The 12,313-nt window shown below is 38.1% G+C and overlaps 1 protein-coding gene across 5 annotated transcripts in view; it reads left to right on the top strand.

The window, feature by feature from the left end:
• Positions 1–12,313, top strand: part of si:dkeyp-23e4.3 (rho GTPase-activating protein 7) — a 191,065-nt gene that overhangs the window by 164,484 nt on the left and 14,268 nt on the right. For all 5 annotated transcript variants that reach the window (XM_059990530.1, XM_059990531.1, XM_059990534.1 and 2 more), the window contains 5 exons: positions 3,265–3,328; positions 4,112–5,490; positions 8,182–8,352; positions 9,276–9,435; positions 10,604–10,802. In XM_059990530.1, the coding sequence (XP_059846513.1) occupies positions 3,265–3,328; positions 4,112–5,490; positions 8,182–8,352; positions 9,276–9,435; positions 10,604–10,802 (1,973 nt within the window). The remainder of the gene's footprint in view (positions 1–3,264; positions 3,329–4,111; positions 5,491–8,181; positions 8,353–9,275; positions 9,436–10,603; positions 10,803–12,313) is intronic.

Here is a 12,313-nt window from a genome sequence, read left to right as displayed (position 1 = left end):
ACGCTATCAACCTCTTATCATGAGAGGATAACACAGTCATGATATGATGCATTAACAATAATTCTGATTTGTTAAGATTGCTCACCTAGTTTGCCTATTTTGAAAACTAAGATGTCTGCAACTCCTGGAAATCTGAAACAAAATGCTGAATATCTTGGGTGTCAGGCAAAATCTTTGGAGAAAGTTGCAGAACAGGTGTTAATGATAAAGTTTCATCTGTGTTTTTTCCTCTTTTTATTGCGGTTTATTTTGGTATACACTATTCCATCTTATTGAAAGAGGCAAGAGGGGTAGATTGCCAATGCTTTGAGATGCTTGTGTCCATGCTTGTAACAGGAGAGGTCCTGGAGGATTGGAAAATAGACATTGTTTTGCCTTTTTCAAAAAGATTAATGGGAAAATCCTGGAAGTTGTAAACCAGTGAGGCTGATATCAATAGCAGGGAAGTTATTGGAATGGATTCATAGGGATAGGATTTATGGGCACTTGGTAAAATATGACTTAATTAAAGACAGTCAGGGTGGCTTGCCAGCTTGATTGATTTATTTAAAGAGGTGACCAAGAGGATTGAGGATAGATTAGTGCATTTTGTTAACACCAACTTTACTAAGTTCATCATGATAGGTTGTTACGGAAGGTTAAGATTTGGTAGTTGGATTCAGTATTGCCATCAGCAAAACCTGAGTTTAGTGGTAAGAGGGTGTTGCTCTGGCTTGGCAGCTGCAGCCATGAGTGTTTCTCAGGGATCTCTGATTTGTGATGTGTATTAATGACTTTGAAAATGTGGATGGGTTGGGTATGTTTGCAGACAACAGTGTGGAGACTGAGGAAGGATACAGCTGGATGTTGGTCACCGAGAGAAATGGGTGACAAGGATAGCATTTGGAGTTGAATTAGGCCAAGTGCTTCACTTTGTAAGAGGAAAGTTTGCAATTAGTGGAAGAATTGTTAATGACATTAATGTCTAAAGGGACCTTGGAGTCCAAGTTCATAGCTCCCTGAAAGACATTGCAGAAATAAATACAATAAAGGCATTGGCATGCTCCCATTCATGGAGTGTGAGTCAGGAAGTTGCATTGTAGCCACGATTAGTCAGCACTTGGAATATTATGTCCAGTTGTGGTTACCCTTTCATATCAGAAGAATATGGAAGCCTTGAAAAGGGTAGAGAAGGGTTTCCCTCAATGCTGCCTGAATTAGATAGTGTGAGCTGTAGAGAGAGGTTGGACAACTTGGGTTATTTTCTCTGGAGCATCAGCGGCTGAGGGGGAGGCCAAGTAGTTTATAGAATTTGTGAGAGATATTGATAGGGCAGACATTTTTCCCAGGGTACAAATATCAAATACTACAGGACTTGCATTTAAGAAGAGGGGAAATATTTAACAGATTTGCGGTGACCTTTCTTTTTACACAAAGTAATAAGTATCTAGAACAGGCTGCAAGGGATAATGGTGGGAAGAGATATGATAGTATGTAAGAGACCTTTAGAAACATTAAAATGCAGGGACATGGACCAACTGTAGGCAGAAGAGACGGTTTAATTTGGCGTTGTATTTATCACAGACATTGTAGGCTGAAGGTTCTGTTCTTGTGTTGTTCTGTTGGTGTATGTTTTTTATGTCCAAAGCTCCTGGCACATTTTTGTTACGTTGAAGATGCTACTTACATTCAGGTTATTGTCATTACTATTGCCCACTGAGCTTCTCTCCTGTTGGTGGGGGGGGGGGGGGGGGGAGATTGTTGTGATAAACCATAAGCTTCAGCCACAGATTTTTGTCTGAATCATAACTGTTTTAAAATAAAATTCTGTTAATACCTAACTCTTCTCTCAATGGCTCTGTGTATGTTTTTTTCACTCTCAATTCAAACTTCTGCTTGGACTTGAGGTAGCATGTTCTATTATACTGCTAGAATGCTACTGCTATCTTTTGATCGAGTTGGAAACCAAGGCTCCATCTGTCTGCTGAGGTAGATGGAAAAGGTGCCAAAGATCAGCTTTATAAACAAATGGGATATTCTTCCTCTATCAAACAAAAGTCATCCTCAACCAGGATTAGATTAGATTAATCATTAAATTCTAAACATGAAAACTAACATTTTGGATTAACAAAGATATTCAGGATTATGTCAGTGAGTGTGGGAAGTGTGAATGCCTAAATAGCCTATTTTATGGCCATGTTGAACACAAATCTTAAACACAAAGTACACTGCAGATGCTGGGGTCAAAGCAACACATACAACAAGCAGGAGGAACTCAGCAGGTCAGGCAGCATCTGTGGAAACAAGCAGTCAATGTTTCAGGCCAAGTCCTGATGAAGGGTCTCCACCCGAAACATTGAGTTCTCGTTTCCACAGATGCTGCCTGAACTGCTGAGTTCCTCCAGCTTGTTGTACATGGTGCTTGAACATAAGTCTGCTTGCCACAACTTTTAGCAGTGACGTAGGAAATAATTCACTTGTGGAAAATCTTTTATGTGAAAGGTTGATATTGGTGCAGGTTTTTGTGTTCATTTAAAATGAATCAGGCATTTCAAATCGTTAAATATGAAGATAAAATTTGTGGAAGCACTTAATAAAATCTTGGGAATGAAGGAATAAGTTTTCTAATTTGAAGAAGGGTGACTAGTTTCTTTGTCAATGTTTCCAAAGTTCAAAGTAGATTTATTATGAAAGTGCATATATATACATATATCCCCGAGATTCATTTTATTGCACACATTCTCTGTAAGTACAAGAAACACAGTAGAATCAGTGAGAGACCACAACCAACAGGACGAACAGCTATCAAAGTGCGAAAGACAAGCCACAAATGCAAAATGCAAATGGGCAATAAATATCATGAAAATGAGTCCTTGACAGTGTGTCCATATGTTGCAGGAACAATTCGGTGATGGGGCTAGTGAAGTTATCCCCTCTGGTTCAAGAGCCTGATGGATGAGCAATTCCTGAACCTGGTGGTGTGGGTGCTGGGGCACTTGTACCTCCTTTCTGTTGGCAGCTTTGAGAAAGGAGCATGGCCTGGATGGTGGGGTTCCTTAATGATGGATGCTGCTTTCCTGCGACTGTGCTCTATGTAGATTTGCTTGGTGGTGGGGAGGGCTTTGCCCATGATGGACTGGGCTTTAGTTTCAAAGGTATTGGTGTTTCCATTTGGCCCCTGCTTGTGTGTAGGCTAATTAAATAGATTGTTATGAATATGGATAATTTTGCTCTTAATCATTGCAATATAATATTCTTGCTCACTAAGCCATTTACATCTTTCAGGCGATTGAAAACACTGAACAAATGTGCAATGATGAAATTGGAAATTAGTAAAGATAGAAGAAAGGTAAGTTCAAGCTTTTTACACTTCCTTTGAAATTTATACAATGCATTTTACTAATATGTACCCATTATTTGTAAGAAAAATTGAAATGCCATGAGGCTTAACAACACACTTTGCTGATTCAGGACTGTCCCACAAGTCTGGGTGAAATTCAAAATCTCAGTAAGGGAAAAATTCAGAGGGAAGTATTCAAGCTTTTAGAAAGAATACAATATAATTTATGATTTGGCAGAAGATTCTCCTTCCCAACGGGGTACAAGGTATGATGGGGAGGGAATATACAGTATTAAGTGATGGTGAACACGCTTGTCCAATGTAATTTATCCTCTTGTTAAAACTGTGTGCAAGGGCATGATGTCAGATTAATTATGTTGTGACTTACAAATTGTAGGATAATAAAGTAGAGCTGTAAATAAAATAATTTTAGTGACATGTGAAATGATAAATAGATGGTAAGGTTCCCTTTGTTAAGTGTACAGCTGGAATATCTGAAACCTTTTTATTCAGCTCTAACTAGTTTTCCCACTTTCTCCATCCTTGTGAATGTTGCCAAAATTCTACGCACAATCAATTCACCTTATTTGATTACTTCATGGTCACGGTGGGAATTCTCTGTTGAGCTGGTTTTGAATTTACATGAGCTTGCTTTGCTCCGTGTTGGTTCTAGTGTTGTTGACATTGAAAATGATTGGTAATAAATAAATAAACAAAATACCATAAATTCATGCTCCGTTGTATTTGTTTCAACCTTTGCTCAGTGAACTCTTCTGTTTATCCCACCTTCAGAGTGATGAATCAGAAGATGATGAACCTTGTGCTATCAGCAACAAATGGACTTTTCAAAGGGACAGCCAGCGATGGTCTCGTGTAGAAACACTAGAATCTCCTCATTTAGAAAGTATCTCCTTACCTGGGAGCCCTTGCTTTAAGAGCGTTGACAGTGACGATATCATGTTCCCAGACCTGGGTGAGAAGCACGAGGTATCATCGGTTCACAGCAGCAGCAGCAGCAGTGGCGGTAGTGATAATATCAGTCTGCAGAAAAATGCTGAAATCCACACCACAGACTTTGAGACAAGTCAACATTCCTCAAGGTGTTCCTCTATAAAAATGCCTTCTGTACACTCTTCCTTCAGTGGCCCACCATCTCCTAATGAGGTCTTTGGATTCAGCAGTTATGGAAAATGCTCAAAGACAAAGGGGAGAGGTTTATTTAGGAAAATGGAGAAGCTTCGACTGAGAAGTTCAAGTCAGAAGAAAAGCGGCCATCCGAAGCTCAGGCCATTTATCAGTGCCCCTGTGCTTCGGGAGGGATTTGATGAAGAAAAATTGAGAAACCTCAATTGTGTCAATGTTGCTGAACTTGAGGAGCAATTTCAGAGTCAGAACCTGTCCTGCTCATCCCGAACTTGTAGCAGTAGCAGTCCATCGGAAAACAGTAGTACTGTAAGCACTCCCAGCCCTGTCCTTAGAACACGAAGCCAGATCTATAGAAAAGAAGGTGGACAGTATGTGGAAAATTTTAATTTGACTTTGCCACCTTGTAGGACCCAAAAGAGCAATGCAAATGAGGGGGGTCAAAATGATCATTTAATTTTTCATGTTCCACACGGTCACAAACCAGGAACATTTCCCAAAGCACTTCAACATGGACCAGCATCAGCAACAGACAACACATCAGTAAATTGGAGGACTGGCAGTTTCCACGGCTACCGAAAGAGCAGATTTGGGAGGGACAGCAGGGGGAGCAGTCCAAAGGAGTTGGACAGTGGACAGAACCCCCAAAATTTGGATAATCGAATAAGCATTTATGATAATGTCCCAGGAGTTCATGTTCACCTGAACAATGGTGTAATAGCAGATGTAGGTGATGATGATGTGTTTGCAGAAATGGATGATATCATGGAGCACGTGAATGGCATCCAAAGGCTGGTGGGCAAGTGGACAGAAAAATTTTCCGATGAAGGTGAATCAGATTCTGCAAATGACTCTACATCTTACCCGTCTTCTCCAAAGGACATCCATTTGGAGATAGAGAAACACCTTGGGAGGGTTAATGAGGAGTTGCCAGCTAACATGGCTGAAAAGTCTGTTGAATTAGACGCATCAGATGTCCATTTTGAGAGAGACTCTGGAGTTGGTTCATCTTTAAAGCATGCTAACAGGTATTAGCTTTGATTATTAATTGTTGAATTATCTGCTTCAGGAAATTGCTTGGATATCCAGAAGTCTTTTCTGCTATTTGCACGATAGCTAAATACTAATCTTGTTAATCTGGAATAAGTGTGTTTTTTAATATTAAAAAAATCTGTTTTTTGTATATTTTCTTCTGCTTTTAAAATTCATTTTTAATATATTTGATCATTATCTAATTTGCACCATTTCACATATATAAATGTATAACTAAACTGAAACTGGTGCTGTCTGCCTGTAATTAAAAAGATACAAGGACTTGTGGTTTTGTATTTACCATTTGTATTCTTCAAATGAAACTCAGAAGGAATATTCTGTTGCATTATCACTTTGTTAGAGAGAGTACCATAGTTTACCAAAATGTATAGTACAATCTGGTTGTAAGCTCCCAGGATAATGATATGGACACGCTGAAATTGTAAACAGGATAATTTATACCTCATGGGGAGCTTTAGTGATCAGAGAATTTGCACAACTTGTTTTCTTGAAGATTCACACAGCAATGTTTGCCAACAAGAGGATCCAAAAATGAGCCAATTACTTTCCAAAGGACATCTTTAAAAATTTAAATTGTTTAATACTGACCTCCTCTAAAGAAGCAATGTGCCTATTAATAACTACCTGGAGATTAATTATGCTTCCTATAATAGAGTTGACCAATCTGGAGGTGTGTGAAGAAATCTGTTGTCAGCTTTCTGATTTTCCTCCCACTTGTGACTTATCCTCTCCATGACAATTAAAGTCTTTAAAAACAGATTCACTCCAAGCTATTAAACCCTATGTCAGATTTGGGCAGGGAGAGGACACGATGCTAGAACACGGTCCTTAGCTTTGTGCTTGCTTTCCAGCTTAAATTGATGAGTTTCACTAATCCTGTTTGAGAAGCATTTACTAAATGATAAAGGGCTTGTTTGCACATTCTGAAAATGGAATACGAAAGGTGATAACAATTTACACCTATAAAGTTGTGTCTGTGACTTAGTAGTTGATTTAAGTATGACTGCCAATGGCATAGTTGGAAGTAATCTCAGTAAGGCAGTGTTTGAGGATGGACAGATATCAGGAAGAGATTGCAAACTGCTGGGGTAGCGACTCCATTGCCTTTGATACATTAGTTTGGTCCTGAAGTCGTTGGAAGAGCAAATGGTAGAAGTAGGTTAATACGGATAACAGATGATGTACAAGCAAGGTGGACAACACCAAGAAGAGTCATAGACAAAAATGAGAGTTTGAAAGTTGTCTACCAAAATTATTCAAAAATGAGCAAATGGGAGCTGAGGAAATGACAGCCTTGTGAGTAGAGATGAGCAAAATATTTTAAGGTTAAAATATATAGATTTGAGGTGATGAATTTCAATGACTGGTGCTGCAGCAGCGTGCATCTCTATAGAACTTTTCATACAAGGCAAAATATCTCAAAAGTATTCTGATTAAAATTGTGATACTTTGACATGCATGGATATGCTTGGGCAGAGGACATCAACTTGATCAGAGGAGAGGGGATTTGAAAGAATGTTGTGAAGAGGAGCTGATTTATGGAGGAATTCCAGATCTTACGGCCATGGTAGCTGATGGGTTCTAGACGTGAGCTGCTTATAATCTGGAGATAATTTAAAAAGACCAAATAGAGATGAATACCTGTCTTAGAAGGTTATAGGGTTGGAGATGATAAAGTTTCAAACCAAAAAGGACACTCGAGCTGTATATGTTCAGGCTAGTTTAAACCAGCAGCTGAACTATACACATTAGAAAGTTTTGTGTGAATTGGATTTCTGGTTCATTTGATTTAGTCCTCCTGAAACACATTCTCCATCTTAAGCATAAAACCCAAACGTAGAACATAGGCCTTGCAAATTAGAAGTTTAGTGCAATAGATGTCTCTTTCAGTCGGTCTCTATATGAAGGAAGATTACTGAATATTTTTATTGTTCTGAGAGAATTATTTTTACACACAGTAATGGTTTCCTTCTGATTCGGTAAAGTGATTATAATTTGTTATACATTAATAGTTTAAACCAGGACTATCACTTTGAGATTAATAACCCTTTTTTTTCTTGATATGAGAAAGACCACTTATTAAACCTTTGTCAAAATCTGAGTCTTGCAGTATAGCTGAGAATTTTGACTAGATGCTCTTTGACTTCTATGCTTTTGATGCAGTTTAATTCCACTTGCACACTTGACCTGATCTGCACACTGGGGACACTTTTATTGTTATTTTATTTACTAATACTATCATTCATCAATGAGATGACTAAATACTTTAATACTACTTGAAGTCAGTTTCAAATTAGGTTGCTCATGTATGGCAAAACAAATAATCTTATTAAAATGTATATATTTCTGATCGTCCCTTCTACTCAAATCATGCAGTGTGGGTTATATCTCAAATTTATTATATTTTTATTGCCAGGATAATAATTGTTTCTCATTATACAATGAGATAGTATTGATTAATAGATTTTGCACCTATGATGGTGTATATATAAGTGGAAATGTGTGCTGCAATCTGACCAGTTCATTATACATCATAAAGTAGAAACTATGTATTGTATTTATTTTTAACCTATTGCCTTTTAAGCGGGAGAAATACAGTGTATAATAATTTCTACATCTAGTAGTGGAAATGTTTTTGCTAAGCTGATGAAATGTTTGCATTGCAGGCGAGAAAGACCATGTTGGCCCAGTGAGCAGAACTTGAACCATCAGAATCTCCATCTGCAAATTGACAGCCAGTCTGCTGCCCAGCTCAACCTGTTACAGAAGCTAGCCCTTCTTAAGCTCACTGCTCTAATGGACAAATACTCCCCCTCCAGCAAGCAAGGCTGGAACTGGTAGGCCATACATATATAGAATGTAAATTTTAGCTTTAGCTCAATAAACTATTTTTCTCAACAATGCAACTGAAATGTTGTTGATATGCTTGGCAGCCCTTAGTTAAATTAATTCAGTTTCTAAATCTTTGACATAGATCGTTTTTCAGCCTCAAAATTCGACCCAGAAGCATTTAAAGAGATTACAAAGCAAGCAACAAGCTGTTTTAATGTACAGGTGTTTCCTCCCTTTTACAAAAGTAGAGCATTCTAATGAATCCTTTCTTAAGCCAAATGGTGTAAAGCAAAGACCATCCATTTATATGGGAAAAATTTTTGTAAAAGCAAAAATCCTATTCGTAATGCGAAAACAGGTTACTAATGTAGGTCCTTTGCAAAAGTGAACATTCGTAAAGCGGGGGGCACCTGATGTACGTTAAAATATTTTGTAGGTCAGAGCCAATGATGTGACATCTTCCATGCTTATTTTGTAGTATTAAAATAATATTAATTACATTATACAATTGTATTTCAATTCTTATATCTATAGATTATCCTTTCTATGTTTTATAAAATTGCAAAAATATTTTTCAATTATCTTATGACAGCAAAACACATCATCATAGACTTAATAATTTCCAATTACTGAATGTTAGTACCATTTTTGTCTTTGTGTTTAAGCACTTGACAAATCTACGGCTCTTCGGCAACCTTTAGATCCTTCTGAAGAATAACCGGTGCCTCCTAAATTTCCTACTAGTGTTGTCAATGCACTTTGAATAAACTATTACAAAGGGACATTCCTTATTTTGTGCTGTATTCATTAAAATGAAATATTAATAGTTCAACATTTTAAAATATTATGCCCAGTGCTCTCTTTAAACTAGAAAGAGTAAGGTGTGATATTCAGATTCAGCTTAACTGTTGTCTTGTTTAAACCCTAGGACTGTTCCTAAGTTCATCAGAAAGATAAAGGCTCCTGATTTTAAAGATCGAGTGGTTTTTGGAGTTCCATTGCTGCTGAACGTGCAGCGTACTGGGCATCCTCTACCCAAAGGCATACTGCAGGCCATGTACTTCCTGCGGAGCCAATGCCTGGACCAGGTTGGTGCAGTTCGTTTCAAACATTTTTGGATGCTTGCTCTTTAGAGATTATGTTTTATAACCCAATGTGCTTATCAGAGACGTCTTGGTCACATTATTGCATGGGCCAGATGTGTTTTCAGCCTAGCCTTAAGTGATACCCTTGTAAATTATTCCTGAATTTTTAGTTGCTCTGTGTGAAATGGGTAATGTGGCCATCCTCTAGCCAATTTAGTTTCTCAAATAATTTCTGAATATAAAATAATACCTTCCCAGGAGGTGTTCAGTCCTTTTTGATACAACAGGGAATATAGAACAGCACAGTACAGGCCCTTGGCTCAGAATGTTGTGCCAAGCCCAGTTTAACACTTTCCTCCCACTTAGCCCTCCAATTTTCATCAGTGTGCCTCTAGAAGAGTAACCTGCACCCAAAATGCTGGAGGAATTGTGAAGGTCAGGGAGCAAATACGTAGAGGAATAAAGAGTCAATACTTCGGTCCAAAATCTTTCAGGGTCCTGATACAAGGTTTCAGCCCAAAACATTGATACTTTATTCCTCTCCATAGATGCTGCCTGACCTGTTGAGCACCTTCAGCATTGTGTGTTTTTGTGTGTGTGTGTGTGTGTGTGTGTGTGTGTGTGTGTGTGTGTGTGTGTGTCTGTGTGTGTTAGTTACTCTGGATTTCCAGCACCTGTAGAATCTCCTGAGAGTCTTTTAAATGTCCCTATGTATCTGCCTCTACCACCATTCCATGCACTGCTCGTCCTTGCAAATCCATATACGGACTTGGATCCTTGGATCCCACTGCTCCTCAACACTGCTAAGAATTGTGCCATCAACCCTCTATTTTGCCTTTGATTTTAAGTGATGGTGTAAAATTGCGAATAGTTAAGCAATTGCATGCTTTGCAACTCTTGGAATTGAAATGTAAACACCTTATTCCCCATGGGTATATCACAATGTTTATATATTTTATACCGTATGTCACCTTACTTGTAGCATTCTAATTCTTGAGAGCTCATTTTAAGGTTTGTATAGTGTCAGGTTCCCAATATTTGGGTAGAGTTGACTTTGGTATTATGCCATTTCCAGAAGATAAGATGATAGAGGAATTGCTGAAAAGATAAATTTTCTTCTGATGATCAAGTTAGTTATTTATATCTTTGAATTTTATTTATCACGTATTAGGTTGGATTATTTAGAAAGTCTGGAGTGAAATCAAGGATCCAGGCATTACGAGAGATGAATGAGAACTCTCCAGACGGTGTCAGCTACGAAGGGCAATCTGCATTTGATGTGGCTGACATGGTGAAACAGTACTTCCGTGATCTACCCGAACCCTTATTTACTACAAAGCTATCTGAGTCATTCCTTCATATTTATCAATGTAAGTATAATGTGAGCTATAAAATGATTGTTCTTTATTGTTATCCATTAGCAATGGACTTTTAAAGTGATTCTTGGAGCTGTATGTTATACATTTTAAGTGACACTAATGGAATTCTTCCATTAAAAGTTGCATGCTCTTCTTGAGCAAGATCCCTAAGTGGTTTAACTATTGATAGTATTTCATATATATATATATATGAAGCCTGCTACATTTAAAATTGTTAATGCAACTTGTTTTGGTACTTGGGATTGGAATTGGTTTACTATTGTCTCATGTATGGATGTACAGTAAAAGGCTTGTCAGGCAGGCGTACAAGAAATTCATTACACAGTGCACTGAGGTAGTACAAAGTAAAACAATAAAGTGTAACAGAAATAGAGTGCGGTGCAGGTAGATAATAAGATGCAAGGTCATAAAAAGGAAGATTGTGAGGTAAGAGTCCATGTTATTGTAATTAGGAACCATTCAATAGTCTTAAATGTTTCAGTGATGGCTAACCGACTCTTGTGACATTGAGGATGAAAAGACAGATATTCTTGATCTTCACTTCTACAACATTTTGAGTTCTCGTATGAGTAATGTTAAAAACTGATACAGGAACATTCAGCTCCTTGAGCTTGTTCTTCTATCACAACTGGTCTGTCCATCTACAATGAAATATCTTTTCTCCATGCCATCAATCCTTTGGCTCCCAAGATGGCACAGTACTAAAGTGGTTAGCACAATTGCTTTCCAGCACCAGTGATGGCTGATTGAGCTTCAGTTCCTGTCGGTAAGGACTTTATATGTTCTCACTGAGACCACATGGGTTTCCTTCAGTTCCCTCCACATTCCAAAGCCAAATGGTTAGGGTGAGTAATTTGTGGGCATGCTATTTTAGGGAGCAGAAATATGGTGACATTTGCACACTGCCGCTACACAATCCTCACTGATTTTGATCTGACACAAAGATGCATTACACTGTGATTTGAAGTACCTGTGTCAAATAAAACTAACCTCTTTCAATGCTATTTAGCTCTGAACTAGTCATTTTGATGGAAGGTGCAATGCTATTCCTATGCCTTCTTTTAGAGCAGACTCATTAAATAAGCTCATTAAGACAGCCAGCTTGCACTCCTTCCCCTCCCCTCACCTTGTTCTGGCTTCTGTCCCTTTCCTTTCTGGTCCTGAAAGATCAACTGTCCACTCCCCTCCATAGATGCTGCCTGGCCTGCTGAGTTCCTCCTGCTGCATTTAAGAAGCTAGTTGTACACTATCCCTTCTTAAAACAGTAATAAATTTCCATATTGAAGCTAAACCTCTTGCAGTATACTTTATAGGTTTTGTTTTAACTTACAAGATCATCCTTTTCCATGGGCTCTTCTGTCAAGAATAGAGGTGGAAGGAAAATATACAGTTTTTATTCTAAGACAAAATCAAATAACTTGTGCTCAGAAGAGTAGAGTGTGAATGCATCCACTTTAATGTTACTTAGAGCCTTCACTTCAATTCCTTATCCATTTTTCTGG

Source organism: Hypanus sabinus, chromosome 15, assembly GCF_030144855.1.
Source record: "Hypanus sabinus isolate sHypSab1 chromosome 15, sHypSab1.hap1, whole genome shotgun sequence".
Lineage (NCBI taxonomy): Eukaryota > Metazoa > Chordata > Chondrichthyes > Myliobatiformes > Dasyatidae > Hypanus > Hypanus sabinus.
The sequence above is the reverse complement of the archived record's forward strand: the minus strand, read 5'-3'. Positions and strand labels throughout refer to the sequence as shown.